We start from the raw sequence: 20,537 nt of genomic DNA on the forward strand, positions 1-20,537 counted from the left end.
AAAAGAAAAAAGCTTTTAGACCCGTCAACATTCAAGCTTGTATGAATTCAGACTTGACAAGTTTGACTCTACCTGTGGTTTGAGGAACCTTTGGATCCTGAAAGAAAGGAAAGGTTTGTCCAGTACACTCCTGACTGATGGTCTTTCTCTGGGGTTGTGTTTAAAAAGTTGTCCCAGAAGAGAACGCAGTTCTTTGGAGTAGTGAACAGACACAGGATGATATGAGCCACGGATGATCTTCAGAACTAGGTTCTTCATATTTCCAGCCTCAAACTGAGCAGATACACATTCATAACACGGTTAGAATTCTCGGTCTCACAAGTGCCTATTCTTCCTCACCTCACTCTCTGTGAAATATATTGAATACTCTCATTATCAGAATACTTACTGCATGCTTAAGGGTGCACATTTCATATAAGACACAGCCCAGAGCCCAAATATCACTATACAGGGAGGCAAAAGAGAGCGTAAGGAAGATACAGAGGCAGGACTAAGATTACATTCAGGGTACACTTACATGCATTCAGTAATGTAGCAGTACTTAATTGCCAGATATTCATCCTCATTGATGTAAAAAGAAACATTTTTGTTGGGATTGTTGTCGTTACTTAGCCGCTGCTCTTCTCACAACAGTCCCGTTTCAGTGACATCTCACTCCCATCCTCCCAAATACTCAATGCATCCAGTTCAACGTCCTTCTACCCCCCCCCCCCCGCCTCAAAGTCCGACATCAGGCCCCTTACAACCTCACTTACCAGCAGCCCCCAAACCACTCTCATGTCAAAACCTCATCTTGCAGGAATTCCACTTCAGTGTAAGAGAAATATAAATCAATAAAATAAAGTATGTTGCTGCTCCCGACAAAGAAAGACACATCAACATGCAGAAGTGATCCATTACCTTTTGTTGTTGTACGGTTTATTTTCACAGATCTCCGGTGAAAGGTAATAAGGGGTTCCAATGCATGTTCTTGCAAGTTCTACCGTGCTGGAAAAACGTCAGAGGAAAGAAAAACAAACACCGCTTATGCTTTATTATTCCCAAATATTGCCTCCATTTTTCTTGATCTCTCTTATACCTGTTAAGCACCCTTGCAATCCCAAAGTCACCAAGTTGCACAGTCCCATCTTTTGTCAAAAATATGTTCTATAAAAAGCCAGCTTGATTACAATTATAATATTTAATGCAGTCAATGCAGAAGACAATGTATAGTTGTGTGTTACATTGGCACCTGTGATTTAATGTCCCTGTGAAGGATTTTTCTATCATGGATGTGCTTTAGTGCCAAGCAAATCTGCACAAACCAATCCAGGATCTAGAAGGGAAGCAATGTTTAGGTGTATTCAAAGTCATATTTCCCATGATCAATTTTCTCTCACTTTTATATCAAAGAACAATTTTTCCGCCCTGAACATTCATAACCATATTCCTATTTTGTAACTTACTTGCTCCTCCGAGAAAAGCGTTCCTCTCTGAGAGTTGATCTTCTTAAAGAGGTCTCCACCCTCACAGTAGTCCATAACAATATACAGACACCCGCCCTCTATAAAGTCATATGGCATAGCAAAACAACAACAACAATAATAGATACAATTGATGATGCATAATTCCTTCGTGTTTGCAGCTAATAAATCAACTGAGGCATACCTTCAAAAGACTCCTTATATTGAACAATGTTGGGATGACTCATGTTTGCAAGAACTGCAACTTCTTTCCGGGATTCTTGTCTCTCTTTGTCGGACATCTAGTAATGCATATGTTATGGATCCATATGATGTAAAATGTCTATTGACAACTGGGGAATCTTGATGAATTTCAGATCTTACCCCAGATATGCTGACCTCCTTGATGACATACTGGTGTCCATCCTTCTTGGCTTGGACAAGGACAGCCTTTCCAAATGAGCCTTCCCCAATTTTCTTCACCCTTTCATACTTGTCCATGTTAATGGCATAATTGGCATGTCATGCTGGTTCTGCAAATAAACTAGGAAAATAAACTTGGGAACAAATATCCTGAAGAAAAACGCCGTTAACACAAACCTAGGGCTTAGAGCTTAGAATACGAGCGGTTCAGTGTGAAAGAATGGACTTTTGTTCCGGTTTCGCCGTGGAAATGCACATTAGTGATAGCAACACAGCTAATAATGTGCTTACAAGTGAGCGTCACGAGAACGGAGGGAAATACCCCCTCATATGGAAACCCCGGCACACGAACACAACAGTATGAAATGTACAAATACGTTTCTATTGAACTGTATCAAAACTGAGTTATATAAGCCATGTTTGGCTTACCATTAGCTATTCTATCGAACTGACATCGTCCCTTGCGATTCCTTCCTCTGCAACACTTGAGTTCTCCCTAGCAGCCTGTCAATAGCTTCAATCTTATTGGCCACGGTCAACTCTGGCGATATGCTACTGGTTCATACGACTGTCCGTCATTTTTCATTGTCAAATAACATAGTGGTTCCCACCCACACAACATGGCCGTTTCTGTGAACACTCCCCATAGCAACCAAAAGCCGACGAAAAACACTTTCACAAAACCAGAAAATATGTCCAGATTTCCAACCTAGTAAATATAACTTACATCTGTGTGACCTCATATTGTAATTGAAAAATCCTCAGAATATGGACAGCCCATTTGAATGTATTTATACGATTACATTTATGAATTGTGGGCATTGGTGATCATTTCAGCAGGGACAATTTCATTACTTATAAATGTAAAATGTGCAGTTGAAAGTAGCGATCAGAGGTCCTTCCAATCGATGATAAATATATTTAATAAATTATCGGATTGACTGAGTTTGAACAAGACACAGATCTTGCATGGTAGTTATTAACGAGTTCCCTTTTTAATGTATTTTATTTATTTATTTATTTATTTTTTTTTACAATTAAAACTCATTCACTGCCAGCCGTCTAGTGTTGGCACGTTCGCGAACGTTTCATTCAGAAGAACGAATCTCTTTAATGAACGAACTGAACCGAATCAGTTTATGAAATGATTCGTTCTCTAAGCTTGGCCGCCGTGAGGCGAGCGAGTCGAACGCGAGCGGAAACGGAACTGTTGAAAGCGTTCTGTCACTCACTTCTGAATCTTCGGCGAATGACCAATGAGCAGCCAGCGTCAGGCAGCGCCGTGCAGGCGGGGGAGGGACTTAAGTGAATGGTTCAGTGAACTAGTGTACTGGTGTGTACTGAAGAGTGATTCGTTCAGTGAACAGAGGAACTGAAGAACTGAAGAGTGATTCGTTCGTTGAACTTCTTGGTTTGTGATCCGCTAAGGAGCGATGTACCAGTACGATGAGCGATTATCATGCATACAGGTATACATATGCGCTGGAAGTCCATACTGTCTGCAGTGTATTTCGACATTACCCACACGAAACGGTCAACTCTTGTAATAGAACGTGTTTATTGATCATCATCATCGTCCTCACGTTTTTATACTCATTACAGTGTGTCAGCAACAGGCCTGGTGGTACGCTAAAAATAAATAGAAATGCTAGTTTTCCATGGGACTAATTGAGAATTTATGTGCAATACAATGATACATTCTATCCACACCTATATGCTGTATTACATTACATACATACAACTTTCTTCACCTGCAATTATATTGCATCTGATTTCAAAGACAAATTTAAAAACAATCTGACTGTAAATAAAAAAAAATCTTTCCTGTCAAAAAAAAAATAAGATAAAAAAATAAAATTATTTAAGAGAAGAACAACTACAAAGCTCCGGTGCGTCTAATGCAAATGGCAAGTACTGTAAGCACATTTTTCAGTCTGGTAGGTTGTCGAGAAAGTCCTCTATTTCTCTGCACATTCGGTTTCTGTTCCTTTCTCTAATTTTCTTTAGAATTTGGATGCTGTTTACACGATAGACCGATGGATGCTGTATTGCCGCTGCCCTCATGTAATATTCGATGGACTTGTAGCTCTGCTTCTGAGTGAGCTGTAAATATTTTGCATAGTAGTTATAAAGCATCTGTCTGTCGCCAGGTTCCTGACCACTCTGGTGTAGCAGTTCCTCGAACATCTCGCCAGCTTTAGCTCGGTTGTGAGTTGACTTTACGTATATGGTTGCGAGAGTTATTTTTCTTTTGAGGGACGATTGATGGTAGAGCGCAATAACTTCTGTATAGAGGCTGATTGCCTTGTCAATCACGTTTTGTTCCTGCGGAATGTCCCCGTGTGACAGGATTTTCTTTTTGTAGCAGATTGCCGCACACCTCTTCAGATAACGCTCTCCTGGATGTCTCTCAAGAGCTTCCTCTGCCAAGTCAAGAGCTTCATCAATTGATAGATACACTCTGTACAGTTTAAGCAACGGTTTGATACCACTGTAGCTGCTGACAGGCTTTTTCAAAATGTTCTTCGCCAATCGGCAGGCTTCGCCTTCAATTCTTCTTCCCCTAGCAGCACAAGCTGCAAGGTAAATTGTTGAAAGGTAGAGATTTTTCGGGTCGTGTTTCCTAGCTATTTTCATTTTCTCAAAAGTGTTCGCATCGAGTCGGGTTTTATAAAGCTTAGAAGTGCTGACTAATGCTAAGACATGACTGGTGTGCCACTCAATTATGTCCGGCTGCATCCTGATGGCTCTCTGAAAATAGTGCACCGCCAGGAGGGTATTGTCTTCTCCAAATTTCATCAGGGCCCAGGCCTTTTCAGCACAGATCTCTGAGTGGAGTTCCTCGTGACATGGACAAGGATATTCAATCAGAAGGTTATCAACCTTGGACAGGTAAGTTTGACTTTCTGCCAGTTTCCCCATGTGGTAGTGCAGCCAAGCCAAGTTCCCGTAGTTGACCACAAGCCAAGGGCCCTCCTCGGAGACGGTATTTCTCATCTGACGCAAAGCCTCTGCAGCCCTGCCGAAGAAACGCAGGGCATCTTTAGTGCTTCCGAGTTGGTAGTGTATGTAACCCTGCAAATTGTAAATATGTCCCAGCCAGCTGTATCCCTCCACAGTGCCAATGTCTTCCAGCTTATCCCTGAGAAGGAACAGTTTGGATCTGGGCGGGTTCAGGTTCCATGTGAAGTGACACTGGAGGCTCTCCAGGTCGGCTTTCAGCGTCGTTTGACTCCGAGCGCCACTGAAATAGTACGATAGCCATGTTCAAAAAGAAGGAACGAAAGAATCAAATGCAAATAAGTAAACAATAGAAAGGAGGTTCAATGAAAGACAGAACATAGAACATTCAGACAATTGACAAGAGGATGAAGCAAAAGGCAAAAGTAGCGGAGAGTCGACAGCGCCAATAATATAAAATATTAACAATATCAGGCGTGACAAACAGAAGAAATCATTCACCTCATCATGTAGCTGGGATCTTTTTGTTTCTACGGTGATATTTCTTCTCTTGATGGAACTTGTTACTTTGGGTGCGGCACCAGAATATCAGTTCAACTTTTATGGTGCAATAAAACATGAAACATGGAGATTGTTATTGGACTTTGTGTTAAACATGGTGATGTACATATATACAGTGCTGTGAAAAAGTATTCCCCCCCCCCACCCCCGTCTCAAATTCTCATTTTTTTAAAAATAGTTTCCCCACTTTAATGTTTAAGATCATCAAACAAATGTGAATATCAGACAAAGATAACAAGTAAACAAAATGCAGTTTTAAATGTGATTTTATTTGTTAAGGGAAAACAACTATTCAAAGCTACCTGGCCCTGTGTAAAAAAGTCATTGCCTCGCTTGTTCAATTATGAATTAACTCCGGCTAATCACATTTTTCAGGAAAGCTGAGTTCAAATTCACTGACAACACCCAAGCCGGATCACCTCCAGACCCGTTCAATTGACAAATCACTCAAATAAAACCTGTCTGACAAAATGAAGTCGGCCGAAAGATTTGCAACAAAATGCCACTATCCTCAAAAATTTAAGAACACATGACAAAGTAATGGACATGTATCAGTCTTGCAAAGCAATTTCTACAGCTTTAGGACGCCAGCGAATCACAGTGAGAGCCATTATCCACAACTGGAGAAAACATGGAACAGTGGTGAACCTTCCCAGGATTGGTCCAAAAAAAAAAAATCATCTGCATGATTCCCAAGACTTTTGGACAGAGTACGGACTGACGAGACTAACGTTGGAACCTTATGGAAACTGTGCCAGAAAATCCTGAAGGTAATGTTCGGCCATCAGTTTGCGACCTTAAGTTGAAGCGCACTTGGGTTCTGAAGCAGGACAACAATCCAAAACACACCAGCAAGTCGACTGTCTGAATGGCTTAAAAAAAAAAAAAAAAAAGAGGTTTTGGAGTGGCCTAGTCAAAGTCCAGACTTCAATCTGATTGAAATGCTTTGGCAAAATCTTTAAAATCTAAAATCTTTTTCATGGCACTGTATGTTCATTTTGATGAGATCTGTTGGATGTTGCCATCTTTATTCATCAAGAAATAACATTTCACCTTTTTAAACTGGAACACAAAGAATTGTCTCTCAAGATCATATTTCTTTGCAAAGGTAAAGAAAAGTAGCTCTGGCAATTTTTTGGGGTTGCTTTTGTTAATACATGTTTAACATTTGGAGATATGTAATACAATATGTATAATATATTTGTATTATGTATTGAAGTCATGTTTTCTAATTGTAATGTTTGGATTTAAACATTTAGACTGTGAATATAACTGAATGAACTGTATATTTAGTATTTTTTATTTTACCCCCACCGTTTCCAAATGTTGTCTTAATAGATACACATTTTTAAATTGGACAGGACACGTACATTAGTTCAACCACATCAAGCAATTTGTAGCGCCTAACAGTAGGAGGCAGTATCCAGTTTGCACGTGTTTGCGTTCAGCCAGTAAGCAGGGAGAAAAGCGAGCGTCATCTGAGTGACATCACTGATTCTGCGACAGAACTCGAAAAGCGAGCGTCTTCTGAGTGACATCACTGATTCTGCGACAGAACGCTAACCGTTTAGCATGTTGCAGAAATACAGTAGCTGAATTTAATTGTTCTTTTGACTCCGACTTACAAATGGTAGTACAAAGTTTACTTTTGCATATGATAAAACATACAATAGACATACGGTGTGTATCAATCTTGGCCATTGTCCTTCTGCATTGTTTGGCGGTGGCTCCATTTTTGTGTTTAGCTCCTTTGTGAAAAGTGTTACCGGTTGCAGACGAGGATGTGACTGGATGTCGGTTGTGTTGCGGGACGCAGAATGGAGACTTGGACTCCCAACCCCCGAGCGAAGCCGTTTATACCCCGCCAACAAAGAAGCCTGTATCTCACTTATAAATACAAAGTGTTTCATAAGAGGACAATTCGCCGGCTCTGTCAGGTGAGACTAAAGTTTCAATGATAATCTATTCGATTTGTCTTGACACAAACAGAGCTTGCCATATACGTCTAGTGTCACTATTGTCTGATGCAAATGCAGATTCCGCCATTGCCGCTATTTTGGCCAATCTATTGAGAAGAATGTTGAGCCTTACTTAAAACCAAGGACCATACGAATTGTAATTGCGTTTATTTCCCCAAATCATTAAAAGCATTATGTAATTGTTTTAACATCAAGAGGTAATCAAAATCATGACTACAAACTTGAAGCGCTCATTTCTATGATTATTCAGTTTGTTTCTTTTTGCTTCCACAGGCTGGCGCTGTACTGTTTCTACTGGTAACAGTCATAGTGAATATTAAACTTATCTTGGACACGAGAAGAGTTGCCAGTGAAGAAGCAGCAGCTCAAGAATATGGTATTAAGAATCTGAATTATGTTATGGACAACTACAGTGGGGCAAAAAAGTATTCAGTCAGCCATTTATTATTTAGTAGCCAATTATGGTGGAAAATAAGTATTTGGTCACCTACGAACAAGCAAGGCCTGTAACTTCTTCTTTAGGAGGCTCCTCTGTCCTCCACTCGCTACCTGTATTAATGGCACCTGTTTGAACTCCTCAGTATAAAAGACAACCTTAAACAGTCCCACTCCAAACTCCACTATGGCCAAGACCAAAGAGCTGTCAAAGGACACCAGAAACAAAATTGTAGACCTGCACCAGCCTGGGAAGACTGAATCTGCAATAGGTAAGCAGCTTGGTGTGAAGAAATCAACTGTGGGAGCAATTATTAGAAAATGGAAGACATATGAATCCACTGATAATCTCCCTCGATCTGGGGCTCCACGGGAGAGCTCACACTGTGGGGTCAAAATGATCACAAGAAGTGGGAGCAAAAATCCCACAACCACACGGGGGGACCTAGTGAATGACATGCAGAGCGCTGGGACCAAATTAACAAAGGCTAGCACCAATAACGCACTACGCCCCCAGGGACTCAAATCCTGTAGTGCTGGACGTGTCCCTCTGCTTAAGCCATTACATGTCCAGGCCCGTCTGAAGTTTGCTCGAGAGCATTTGGATGATCCAGAAGAGGACTGAGAGAATGTCATATGGTCAGATGAAACCAAAATATAACTTTTTGGTAAAAACTCAACTTGTCGTGTTTGGAGGAGAAAGAAAGCTGAATTGCATCCAAAGAACACCATACCTACTGTGAAGCGTGGGGGTGGAAACATCATGCTTTGGGGCAATTTTTCTGCAAAGGGACCAGGACGACTGATCCGTGTAAAGGAAAGAATGAATGGGGCCATGTATCGTGAGGTTTTGAGTGAAAACGTCCTTCCATCAGCAAGGGTTTGAAGAAGAAACATGGCTGGGTCTTTCAGCATGACAATGATCCCAAACACACCGCCAACAAAGGAGTGGCTTCGTAAGAAGCATTTCAAGGTCTTGGAGTGGCCTAGCCAGTCTCCAGAGCTCAACCCCATTGAAAATCATTGGAGGGAGTTGAAAATCTGTGTTGCCCAGCGACAGCCCTAAAACATCAACTGCTCTCGAGGAGATCTGCATGGAGGAATGGGCCAAAATACCAGCAGCAGTGTGTGAAAAAAGAAGTTTGACCTCTGTCATTGCCAACAAAGGGGATAGGACAAAGTATTGAGATGATCTCTTGTTTTTGACCAAATACTTATTTTCCACCATAATTTGCTAATAAATTCTTAAAAAACCAGACGATGCGATTTTCTGGATTTTTTTTTTCTTTCCTCATTTTCTCTTTCATAGGTGAGGTATACCAATGATGAAAATGACATCTTTTTAAGTGGGAGAACTTGCACAATTGGTGGCTGACTAAAGAATTGCCCCACCGTATATGCTATGGTAACAGTGTAACAAATGCTTTTTTAGAGGATGTGATGCCCAACATGGAGACTCCTCGCAGACCGGCAAATGGGCGCAAGGTTCTTGACATTGAGGTGTACTCCAGCCGGTCCAAAGTCTATGTGGCAGTGGATGGCACCACTGTGAGTTCAAAAGAGTGACACATCAATGACATTTATACCATATTTACACTGAGTAATAATACTATCTTTTCCATGGTTTTAACTAACAGTTGACAATATATTAATAATGGTGGAATAAATATGCCGTTTTGAGGAACAGAAGTTATTTGCTCTGTAAATGTAATCCATGTGATTGTAAATGGAGAGAAATATGAAGCGGTGCTAGCGCTGCATACTTGCATCCACACTAAAACTAATATCAAAAGTAGAGTTACCTCAACCAAAAGTTGTTTCCCTTAATTGTTTAATACTAATAATAGTACTTTGCCGCAGGTTCTGGAGGATGATATGCGAGAGCAAGGCAGAGGCATCCATGTGATTGTTCTCAACCAGGCTACAGTAAGCGTCTCCATTTTATTTTTTTTTATTATTTTTTTTTTAACTTTTTGCGACCAGTGTTTGAGTAGACTGTTGAGCAGTAGACTGGGGACAACAAATCTTGTTAAAACCTTTGAAAATGAGCAATGTTTACTCAGTGTTGATCTCAGTTCTTTTGCAACCTCCTCCATCGTCGGTCCTCTGTTTACGCTTCAGCTCTTCCAATCCAGCACTACCAAACCAACGACTTTGGAAGAACTTGAAGGGCGAATACGAGAAGTTCTGTCTTCCATCCCACACGAGTTCCTTGTTAAATCAGTTCCATTAGCATTTCTTTCATGTATTCAGGACCTAAACCATTTAATGATTTATAGACCAGTAGCAGAATTTTAAAATCTATTCTAAAGCTGACTGGAAACAAGTGTAAAGACTTGAGAATTGGAGTAATATACTCTGACCTCTTTGTTCTGGTCAGAACCTGAGCTGCAGCGTTCTGAATGAGCTGCAGCAGTTTAATGAGCTTTTTGGGGAGTCCAGTCACAAGACCATTACAATAGGGGGTTAAATAAAATGTAATTAATTTAGGAGAAAGGAATAAGCCGGAAGCAACGCCTGCGTTACTTCCGGTTTAGCGTAATTTGAATTTTCAGCGTTATAAATCAAGCTGTTTTGTCTCGTAAAGGAGCACCACGTCACTTTTTAGATGTATAAAACTTCAGGATGAAGTGACGACAAACCTTTTTTCTCAGCCTCGTAATTTGAAGGCTGCTGCATGAATTAGATAAGAGTTCTCGATAACCAGAGGTCTTTTCTCGAACCCAAACACACACAAATGATAAAGGTAGTGAATTTTAATAGGAAATTTAATTAGATCTAACATGGGAATCTACAGGGAAAAAACAAAACAAAGGACACGAACATTGGCAAAGGAGACTGACTTTTGATGTGAGGTTGGGAGTGAGCATGGGATGCCGGTGCATATAACTGGGGGTTCCTGTTCTCGTTTAAACCCAAATATGCACTAATGGACTAATGGGTCCAAATCATGAGATAAAGGTTGCGGTGGACGGAAATGTTTCTCTATTTTGTTTCCTAGGGTCATGTGATGGCCAAGAGAATTTTTGACACCTACTCACCCCACGAGGATGAAGCCATGATCCTCTTTCTCAACATGGTGACCCGAGGTAGAGTTCTAATCTTTACCATTAAGGTAAGTTACTTATTCCCATTATCTCGATCAATTGTCAGTTACAAGCCAAAATTCCAAAGTAAAAGTGGTGCAAGAAAAGACCTGCCGGACCATTTCATTATATTCTTTATTGTGATGTAAAACTGCACTGCATCATAAGGAGTTACTTTTAATATTTGGACTCCCATCTGGAGTCTGGCTGAGGTAACTAAACAACCTTGATGTTCCTTTCTTTCCCACTGTTTTTTTTTTTTCGTGCAGGATGAGGGCACGTTCCATCTGAAAGATGCTGCCAAAAACTTGCTAAAAAGTCTGGGCAGCCAGGTGTGTCTCAATCTCAGCTGGAGGGACATGTGGACTCTGGTGGTGAAGAAAGGAGGTAATTAACAATGAAAATGGTGTAACAGTAAAATAAAGACAATGAGATAACTTGTATCTAGGGTTTACATCCGCAGTTTAAAAAAAAAACATTTTAATGCATGATTGACCATTGGTTACAATTCTGCGCTCGCAATAGCCCCTTGACTGGCTCAGCGATCGACTAATTTTCCACAATCCCATCAAATGGGTGTCTGTCCATTGCATCCCCACCAAACTCATTGCATGTTCAGCACAAAGTGTTCCCAAACACAAACTACCCAAAATTGACAACAAGGCTACACAAGTACCATCATGTTAATAAATAACTATTTACATACACATGGGTAGGTTTTTAGTTACCCTTTGTAGCAAATGCCATAAGGCCTTTTCACAGCGCACTTGCTCAATGTGAAAGGACACCGCGACAGAGCTTGAGATGTGGCTAAGATTTAATCTCACTAAAATGCCAAACAAACAATTGAGCATCAAAACATTTAACAGAATGGCTGATTACAGAAGTGTATTTATTTGTTTCTTGAATGGTTATCACACCAGTATGTTGAGCTCTTTTAACAGAAAGGATATTTTTAATTGGACAATATAATTATAGACAATGAATTTTCAAGTTAGTTTTTCAAGTACAGTGAAGCACATTATTTCTTAAGTTGTTATATTGTTGTAATATAATGATGTTAGGGTTAGGTTGCTCCTGAACAGAAAAAACTGGTTGAATATTATGCTCTGTTAATGTCTGACTTCGGTGAGTTCAATTTTGGAATTTCCCAATTCCTCTTGAAAATGTTCAAATGTCGAGAGTGCACTGAAATGGAAAAAGTCTGCATTAAAGTAAAGCACTTCATGATGCAGGATGGTCTCCTGTTTTTTTTGTTTTTGTTTTGTGTCTTGAGTGATAAAGCTGTACATTTCAATGTCTAGGTCAAGTATATGGTGAAAAGCATTCGAAATCTCCTGCTCTTTCCACATGGGGCGATCCAGTTCTCCTTAAAACAGAAGTGCAGCTCACTGCCTCTGAAGGTAACTCAAAATATTCTATAATTGTCTTAAAGCAAAATACTTTGTAATTAAACAAGAAGGCCTATAATGTAGGTTGCATTTTTTTGTGTGAATTTACTCACTCTTTGTTATATGGCAGTCATTTGCTAAAATCATTTAAGTTCATTTTTTCCTCATCAATGTACACACAGCATCCCATATTAACAGAAAAAAACGGAATTGTTGACATTTTTGCAGATTTATTAAAAAAGAAAAACGGAAATATCACACAGCCATAAGTATTCAGACCCTCATATTTAACTCAGGTGGTGTCCATTTCTTCTGATCATCCTTAAGATGGTTCTACACCTTCATGGAGTCCAGCTGTGTTTGATTATACTGATTGGACTTGTTTAGGAAAGCTACACACCTGTCTATATTAGCCGGAAGAGCTCAGAGACCGAATTGTGGCAAGGCACAGATCTGGCCAAGGTTAAAAAAAAATTCTGCTGCACTTAAGGTTCCTAAGAGCACAGTGGCCTCCATAATCCTTAAATGGAGGACGTTTGGGATGACCACAACCCTTCCGAGAGCTGTCCGTCTGGCCAAACTGAGCAATCGGGGGAGAAGAGCCTTGGTGAGAGAGGTCAAGAAGAACCCAAAGATCACTGTGGCTGAGCTCCAGAGATGCGGTCAAGAAATGGGAAAAAGTTCTAGAAAGTCAACCATCACTGCAGCCCTCCACCAGTCGGGGCTTTATGGCGGAGTGGCCCGACGGAAGCCTCTCCTCAGTGCAAGACACATGAAAGCCCGCATGGAGTTTGCTAAAAAACTGAAGGACTCCAAGATGGTGAGAAATAAGATTCTCTGGTCTGATGAGACCAAGATAGAACTTTTTGGCCTTAATTCTCAGCGGTATGTGTGGAGAAAACCAGGCCCTACTCATCACCTGTCCAATACAGTCCTAACAGTGAAGCATGGTGGTGGCAGCATCATGCTGCGGGGGTGTTTTTCAGCTCCAGGGACAGGACGACTGGTTGCAATCGAAGGAAAGATCAATGCGGCTAAGTACAGGGATATCCTGGACGAAAACCTTCTCCAGAGTGCTCAGGACCTCAGACTGGACCGAAGGTTCACCTTCCAACAAGACAATGACCCTAAACACACAGCTAAAATAACAAAGGAGTGGCTTCAGAACACCTCCGTGACTGTTCTTGAATAGCCCAGCCAGAGCCCAATGTACACCATCCAACCTGACAGAACTGGGGAGGATCTGCAAGGAGGAATGGCAGAGGATCCCCAAATCCAGGTGGGAAAAACTTGTTGCATCATTCCCAAAAAGACTCATGGCTGTATTTGCTCAAAAGGGGGCTTCTACTAAATACTGAGCAAAGGGTCTGAATACTTACGGCTGTGTGATATTTCAGTTTTTTGTTAATAAATCTGCAATAATGCAGCCCTATGGGGGGCACAAGTCAGTGCAAACTGTAGGCCGGTCCCAAGCCCGGATAAATGCAGAGGGTTGCGTCAGGAAGGGCATCCGGCTTAAAACCTTGCCAAACAAATATGAGCGTTCATCCAAAGAGTTCCATACCGGATCGGTCGTGGCCCGGGTTAACAACGTCCGCCACCGGCGCCGTCAACCTGCAGGGCGCTGTTGGAAATTCAGCTACTGTGGGTCGAAGTCAAAGAAGAAGAAGAAGAAGAGGTGGAAAGCGGGTTCTTCGGCAGAAAGAGAAGAGGAAAACACAGAGCCTAGAACTGAATGTGGGGACTTTGAATGTTGGGACTATGACAGGAAAATCTCGGGAGTTGGTTGACATGATGATTAGGAGAAAGGTTGATATATTGTGTGTCCAGGAGACCAGGTGGAAAGGCAGTAAGGCTAGAAGTTTAGGGGCAGGGTTTAAATTATTTTACCATGGTGTAGATGGGAAGAGAAATGGAGTCGGGGTTATTTTAAAAGAAGAGTTGGCTAAGAATGTCTTGGAGGTGAAAAGAGTATCAGATCGAGTGATGAGGCTGAAATTTGAAATTGAGGGTGTTATGTGTAATGTGATTAGTGGCTATGCCCCACAGGTAGGATGTGACCTAGAGGTGAAAGAGAAATTCTGGAAGGAGCTAGATGATGTAGTTCTGAGCATCCCAGACAGAGAGAGAGTCGTAATTGGTGCAGATTGTAATGGACATGTTGGTGAAGGTAATAAGGGTGATGAAGAAGTGATGGGTAAGTACGGTATCCAGGAAAGGAACTTGGAGGGACAGATGGTGGTAGACTTTGCAACAAGGATGCAAATGGCTGTAGTGAACACTTTTTTCCAGAAGAGGCACGAACATAGGGTGACCTACAAGAGCGGAGGTAGAAGCACACAGGTGGATTACATCTTGTGCAGACGATGTAATCTGAAGGAGGTTACCAACTGTAAGGTAGTGGTAGGGGAGAGTGTGGCTAGACAGCATAGGATGGTGGTGTGTAAGATGACTCTGGTGGTGGGGAGGAAAATTAGGAAGACAAAGGCAGAGAAGAGAACCATGTGGTGGAAGCTGAGACAGGACAAGTGTTGTGCAGCTTTTCGGGAAGAGGTGATACAGGCTCTCGGTGGACGGAAAGAGCTTCCAGAAGACTGGACCACTGCAGCCAAGGTGATCAGAGAAGCAGGCAGGAGAGTACTTGGTGTATCTTCTGGCAGAAAAGGAGAGAAGGAGACTTGGTGGTGGAACCTCACAGTACAGGAAATCATACAAGGAAAACGGTTAGCTAAGAAGAAGTGGGACACTGAGAGGACCGAGGAGAGGCGAAAGGAATACATTGAGATGCGACACAGGGCAAAGGTAGAGGTGGCAAAGGCAAAACAAGAGGCATATGATGACATGTATGGCAGGTTGGACACTAAAGAAGGAGAAAAGGATCTATACAGGCTGGCCAGACAGAGGGATAGAGATGGGAAGGATGTGCAGCAGGTTAGGGTGATTAAGGATAGAGATGGAAATATGTTGACTGGTGCCAGCAGTGTGCTAGGTAGATGGAAAGAATACTTCGAGGAGTTGATGAATGAGGAAAATGATAGAGAAGGGAGAGTAGAAGAGGCAAGTGTGGTGGACCAGGAAGTGGCAATGATTAGTAAGGGGGAAGTTAGAAAGGCATTAAAGAGAATGAAAAATGGAAAGGCAGTTGGTCCTGATGACATTCCTGTGGAGGTATGGAAGCATCTAGGAGAGGTGGCTGTGGAGTTTTTGACCAGCTTGTTCAATAGAATTCTAGTGCGTGAGAAGATGCCTGAGGAATGGAGGAAAAGTGTACTGGTGCCCATTTTTAAGAACAAAGGTGATGTGCAGAGCTGTGGCAACTATAGAGGAATAAAGTTGATGAGCCACACAATGAAGTTATGGGAAAGAGTAGTGGAGGCTAGACTCAGGACAGAAGTGAGTATTTGCGAGCAACAGTATGGTTTCATGCCTAGAAAGAGTACCACAGATGCATTATTTGCCTTGAGGATGTTGATGGAAAAGTACAGAGAAGGTCAGAAGGAGCTACATTGTGTCTTTGTAGATCTAGAGAAAGCCTATGACAGAGTACCCAGAGAGGAACTGTGGTACTGCATGCGGAAGTCTGGAGTGGCAGAGAAGTATGTTAGAATAATACAGGACATGTACGAGGGCAGCAGAACAGCGGTGAGGTGTGCTGTAGGTGTGACAGAAGAATTTAAGGTGGACGTGGGACTGCATCAGGGATCAGCCCTGAGCCCCTTCCTTTTTGCAGTGGTGATGGATAGGCTGACAGATGAGGTTAGACTGGAATCCCCGTGGACCATGATGTTTGCAGATGACATTGTGATCTGCAGTGAAAGCAGGGAGCAGCTGGAGGAACAGTTAGAAAGATGGAGGCATGCACTGGAAAGAAGAGGAATGACGATTAGCCGAAGTAAAACAGAATATATGTGCATGAATGAGAGGGGTGGTGGGGGAAGAATGAGGCTACAGGGAGAAGAGATGGCAAAGGTAGAGGACTTTAAATACTTGGGGTCAACCGTCCAGAGCAATGGTGAGTGTGGTCAGGAAGTGAAGAAACGGGTCCAAGCAGGTTGGAACGGGTGGAGGAAGGTGTCAGGTGTGTTATGTGACAGAAGAGTCTCTGCTAGGATGAAGGGCAAAGTTTATAAAACAGTGGTGAGGCCAGCCATGATGTATGGATTAGAGACAGTGGCACTGAAGAGAAAACAGGAAGCAGAGCTGGAGGTGGCGGAAATGAAGATGTTGAGGTTCGCTCTCGGAGTGACCAGGTTGGATAAAATTAGAAATGAGCTCATCAGAGGGACAGCCAAGGTTCGATGTTTTGGAGACAAAGTTAGAGAGAGCAGACTTCAATGGTTTGGACACGTCCAGAGGAGAGAGAGTGAGTATATTGGTAGAAGGATGATGATGATGGAGCTGCCAGGCAAGAGAGCTAGAGGAAGACCAAAGAGAAGGTTGATGGATGTCGTGAGGGAAGACATGATGGCAGTTGGTGTTCGAGAGGAGGATGCAGGAGATAGGCTCTCATGGAAAAGGATGACGCGCTGTGGCGACCCCTAACGGGACAAGCCGAAAGGAAAAGAAGAAGTTAATAAATCTGCAATATACATTAGCATTTATGTATTTGAGTGCATTAGTTCAAAGTAAACAACACACAGTGCTATGTGCAACTTGTGCCTGGATCAGACTACAAGACTGTAGCCCCTTTATTGGCCCGATTTGCTATTGCTGATTTCCCAGATCAGGAATGACACAACTCCATGTAGTGAGAAATAATCCTACGCCACCAAAATGAGAAGTCTAGTACTGGGGTATTTAATAATACAGGAGTGGCTTCAGAACAACTCCGTGACTGTTTTTGAATGGCCCAGCCAGAGCCCTGACTTAAAACCCAATTGAGCATCTCTGGAAAGACCTGAAAATGGCTGTCCACCAACATTCATCATCCAACCTGACAGAAGTGGAGAGGATCTGCAAGGAGGAATGGCAGAGGATCCCCAAATCCAGGTGTGAAAAATGTTGCATCCTTCCCAAAAATACTCATGGCTATATTACCTCAAAAGGATGCTTCAACTAAATACTGAGCAAAGGGCCTGAATACTTATGGCTGTGTGATATTTCAGTTTTTGTTTTTTAATAAATCTGCAAAAATTTCAACAATTCCGTTTTTTTCTGTCAATATGGGATGCTGTGTGTACATTAATGAGGGAAAAAATGAACTTAAATGATTTTAACAAATGGCTGCAATATAACAAAGCGTAAAAAATTTAAGGGGGTCTGAATACTTTCCGTACCCACTGCCTCTATTGTGACTCTGTCCTCATGACATGCATCACTATACTTTGTGTCATGAACGTCAAGTACAAATTGTAATTTCTACTGTCATATAAACAGAAGAGTGCAGTTTATGCTAATTATAATAATGTTGAAATTACGAATTCAAATAAGTTTCATTCAACCTTAATTTCTTGCTTGTGATTGTCCCTTCAGAGGCAGAGTGCCATTGGGCCGATACAGAGTGGAATCGGCGCAGGAAGCTCTTCTGCAGCAAAGTAGAAGGATATGGCAGCATCTGCAGCTGCAAAGACCCAGCACCCATTGAATTCAACCCAGAACCTGTAAGATACAACCAGAAAATTGATTTAATTTCTCTCTCCTTTTTTGTGCTGTTCGGCTGTTTGGTCAAGCAAAATGGAGGATCTGTATCCCTTTTATGCCGGAACAGTTTTACTGTGTCACAGTGGAGTTTTGAAGCTGCCGCTGTGGTTTCTTTGTATTATAATGATGATTTGAGAATCGGAGTCGATCAGTCGAACAGAACATGGTTTCTAGAGGGGAGTGAGAAAAGAAGACAACTCAAGACAAAGCACTAACTGTAAACAAGATGAGAAAAGTAAATATTTATATCTAGCACAATGACACATTAGATATGACTGTTGTATGGGACAGTAGTGCTACACCCTGTGAGGGAAGGACAGGACAAGGACAGCAGAGGAAGCATGCAGGACAAGGGTCGTGAACCCGGCTGTACAGCTGAAGTGTGGTGGGAGTGGCTTGTAAATTATAAATGTCTATAGGACCAGCAGAATGTGAGTGAGGGGATACCCAAGCAATTCGCATGTTCATGAGTCATTTGTCGCAATAAGTGAGTGGCCCCACACCCAGTGAAAAACTCCTGCCTGCGGACACATGCAAGTGAATTGAAACTGTTTCGATTGCACAATGACTGACAGAAGTGTCCTGTAAAACTATTCAGCAAGGAGGAGTGGGCCAAAATACCTCCACAGACATGTGAAAAGACTCATTGTCAGTTATAGAAAACACCTGATTTCAGTTGTTGCTGCTGCTGAGGATGGCCAAACCCGTTATAAGGTTTAAGGGGCAATTACTTTTTCACACAGGGCAAGGTAGCTTTGAATAGATTTTTTTTTCTTTAAGAAAATCACAATCTAAAAACTTATGAAAACTTAAACTTGTTTACTTGGGTTATCTATGTCTGGTATTTAAATTACTTTGATGATATTAAACAAAGTGGGGAAACTATGCAAAAAAAAAACATTATTTTGAATTTGAAAATACTTTTTCATGGGACTGTATGTGGATTGAGCTGAAATGTCATCTGTAGAAGGCCCCCCTGAGACAATTGGAGGAGTTTGCTCATGAGGAGTGGGCCAAAATACAGTACCTGTTGATAGGTGCAGAAGTCTCATTGATTGTTACATCTGTTGAAGAACAATTCAAAAGCATAGTCAGATTTTCTTTGAGTTTTCAGTAAAATTAAAATTTCATTCATGAACAGAGAGATACCAACAAAATCGGATTACTATTGTTTGGGGGAGTCAGAATACGCCCAAGAGGTAAAACCACAGCAGAATACAGCCAACTCTCTCAGCGAGTTCAACATGAGTAAATTACCACAAACAGTCAGCAAAGTTACTTATTTATAAAAAAAATGCTAAAATAAACTCAATTGGCCACCCTGAAAATTGGAGTGGAAAATAATCGGTATTAATGAAAAAAAGTCTCTTCATATGCTTTTGTTAAAATCTCGTTAGTCTTGTTGTTAACAGGCAATATTTGGACGGGCATTTTTTTTGTGGTCCCACAATTAGGCTAAAATCATTCGTCTGTGTGTGTCTGTGTTGTCCTCCCTAAGGTAACCCAGCAAAGTAGAGGCGATTGGTAGATGCACACCAAAAATGTTATCCCTGTTTTAGTTTGGGTGTCTTTGGGGAGAAGGATCAAAGGCTGATCGACACAATGCTGTATTGCTAAAAATTAGCTGGAGCCCAGTTTGTTTTATATCTAGAGTTTGAAGTTCCTTTAGTCTTTGAGCACGAAGAATGATTTAAAGTACAAAAACCTAGATGTTCTTGTTATATACAAATCAAATTCTGACACAATTAATTACTTCCATTTTCTTCCTTCTAGCTGTCCAATAATAGTGTCTCCAATGTCCCTGTAGCTGTCATTGCAGGAAACAGACCCAACTATCTCTATCGGTAAGAACTCAGGTTGTAAAATGGGCAAGAAACTTGGTCAGCAAGCATAATTCAGAATGTTAAGTTATGGTCAAAGAAATACAATTTTATAATCAGTGATAGTAAAATGCAAATAGCCTCGTTCATACCTATTTAATACAACTAGTTGCCATCTGTTTTCAGGATGCTCAGGTCGCTTCTTTCAGCTCATGGTGTTAACACACAAATGGTCACAGTCTTCATTGATGGATATTATGAGGTACTGTATCTGACTTCTTTTGGTCCTTTTTTCCTTTGGGGGAAAAAAAAAACTTCTGAAGGATTTGCATGGAATGTTTGGTAACATTGTCTTTATCAGAATTACTTTCCTTAACAAATAAAAATAAAAAATAAAATTTTATAATTGCAACTTGGATTTTTTGGGGGGAAAATATTTTTGACATTTTTCTGTGAAATAATTTATATGTGCCCTGCGATTGGCTGGTGACCAGTTCAGGGTGTACCCCCTCTCTCAACCAAAGATAGCTGGGATAGGCTCCAACATGCCCGTGACCCGAGTGAGGATAAGCGGTTCAGAAAATGGATCGATGGATAATTTCAGAGCAATCTTGAAATATTTACTTGCATTAGACATGTTCTTTATTATTTATAGACCAGTAAACCTGGTCAGATGTTTTTGCCACAAAACTTCCCGAATGTTGAAGCTATACAGCTATAAAAATTCTACACACGCCTGTTCAAATGCTATGTATTTGCGATAAAAAAAAAAAATGAGACCCAGATAAATCATTTAAAA

The 20,537-nt window shown here is 41.3% G+C and overlaps 3 protein-coding genes across 11 annotated transcripts in view; 1 reads left to right on the forward strand and 2 right to left on the reverse strand.

Annotated features, from left to right (window-relative positions):
- nek1 (NIMA-related kinase 1) overlaps window positions 1–2,364 on the reverse strand; it is a 49,335-nt gene extending 46,971 nt beyond the window's left edge. For 2 of the 6 annotated variants that reach the window (XM_061778206.1, XM_061778207.1), the window contains exons 1-9: window positions 2,043–2,274; window positions 1,827–1,975; window positions 1,648–1,744; window positions 1,446–1,543; window positions 1,232–1,315; window positions 1,079–1,146; window positions 901–987; window positions 389–443; window positions 73–273 (exon numbers count right to left, since the gene is read on the reverse strand). In XM_061778206.1, the coding sequence (XP_061634190.1) occupies window positions 73–273; window positions 389–443; window positions 901–987; window positions 1,079–1,146; window positions 1,232–1,315; window positions 1,446–1,543; window positions 1,648–1,744; window positions 1,827–1,943 (807 nt within the window). In that variant the 5' untranslated portion in view covers window positions 1,944–1,975; window positions 2,043–2,274. The other 4 variants (XM_061778204.1, XM_061778205.1, XM_061778203.1 and 1 more) reach the window with 4 other exon arrangements.
- An 864-nt stretch (window positions 2,365–3,228) lies between these two features.
- pomgnt1 (protein O-linked mannose N-acetylglucosaminyltransferase 1 (beta 1,2-)) overlaps window positions 3,229–20,537 on the forward strand; it is an 80,594-nt gene continuing 63,285 nt past the window's right edge. For 2 of the 4 annotated variants that reach the window (XM_061778767.1, XM_061778766.1), the window contains exons 1-10: window positions 6,902–7,324; window positions 7,640–7,742; window positions 9,234–9,349; window positions 9,662–9,727; window positions 10,803–10,916; window positions 11,157–11,274; window positions 12,192–12,290; window positions 17,751–17,878; window positions 19,692–19,762; window positions 19,925–20,000. In XM_061778767.1, coding sequence (XP_061634751.1) covers window positions 7,205–7,324; window positions 7,640–7,742; window positions 9,234–9,349; window positions 9,662–9,727; window positions 10,803–10,916; window positions 11,157–11,274; window positions 12,192–12,290; window positions 17,751–17,878; window positions 19,692–19,762; window positions 19,925–20,000 — 1,011 coding nt within the window. In that variant the 5' untranslated portion in view covers window positions 6,902–7,204. Of the gene's footprint in view, window positions 3,335–6,893; window positions 7,325–7,639; window positions 7,743–9,233; window positions 9,350–9,661; window positions 9,728–10,802; window positions 10,917–11,156; window positions 11,275–12,191; window positions 12,291–17,750; window positions 17,879–19,691; window positions 19,763–19,924; window positions 20,001–20,537 lie in introns of those variants that run through there. The other 2 variants (XM_061778764.1, XM_061778763.1) reach the window with 2 other exon arrangements.
- LOC133480547 (interferon-induced protein with tetratricopeptide repeats 1-like) lies at window positions 3,431–5,397 on the reverse strand. Its single transcript, XM_061778768.1, has 2 exons — window positions 5,328–5,397; window positions 3,431–5,109 (listed from the first exon to the last, which is right to left on the reverse strand). Exons 1-2 carry the CDS (start codon window positions 5,333–5,335, stop codon window positions 3,795–3,797), a joined length of 1,323 nt encoding a protein of 440 aa, XP_061634752.1. The 5' UTR covers window positions 5,336–5,397; the 3' UTR covers window positions 3,431–3,794.

The sequence above is a fragment of the Phyllopteryx taeniolatus genome, chromosome 7 (assembly GCF_024500385.1).
Source record: "Phyllopteryx taeniolatus isolate TA_2022b chromosome 7, UOR_Ptae_1.2, whole genome shotgun sequence".
NCBI lineage: Eukaryota > Metazoa > Chordata > Actinopteri > Syngnathiformes > Syngnathidae > Phyllopteryx > Phyllopteryx taeniolatus.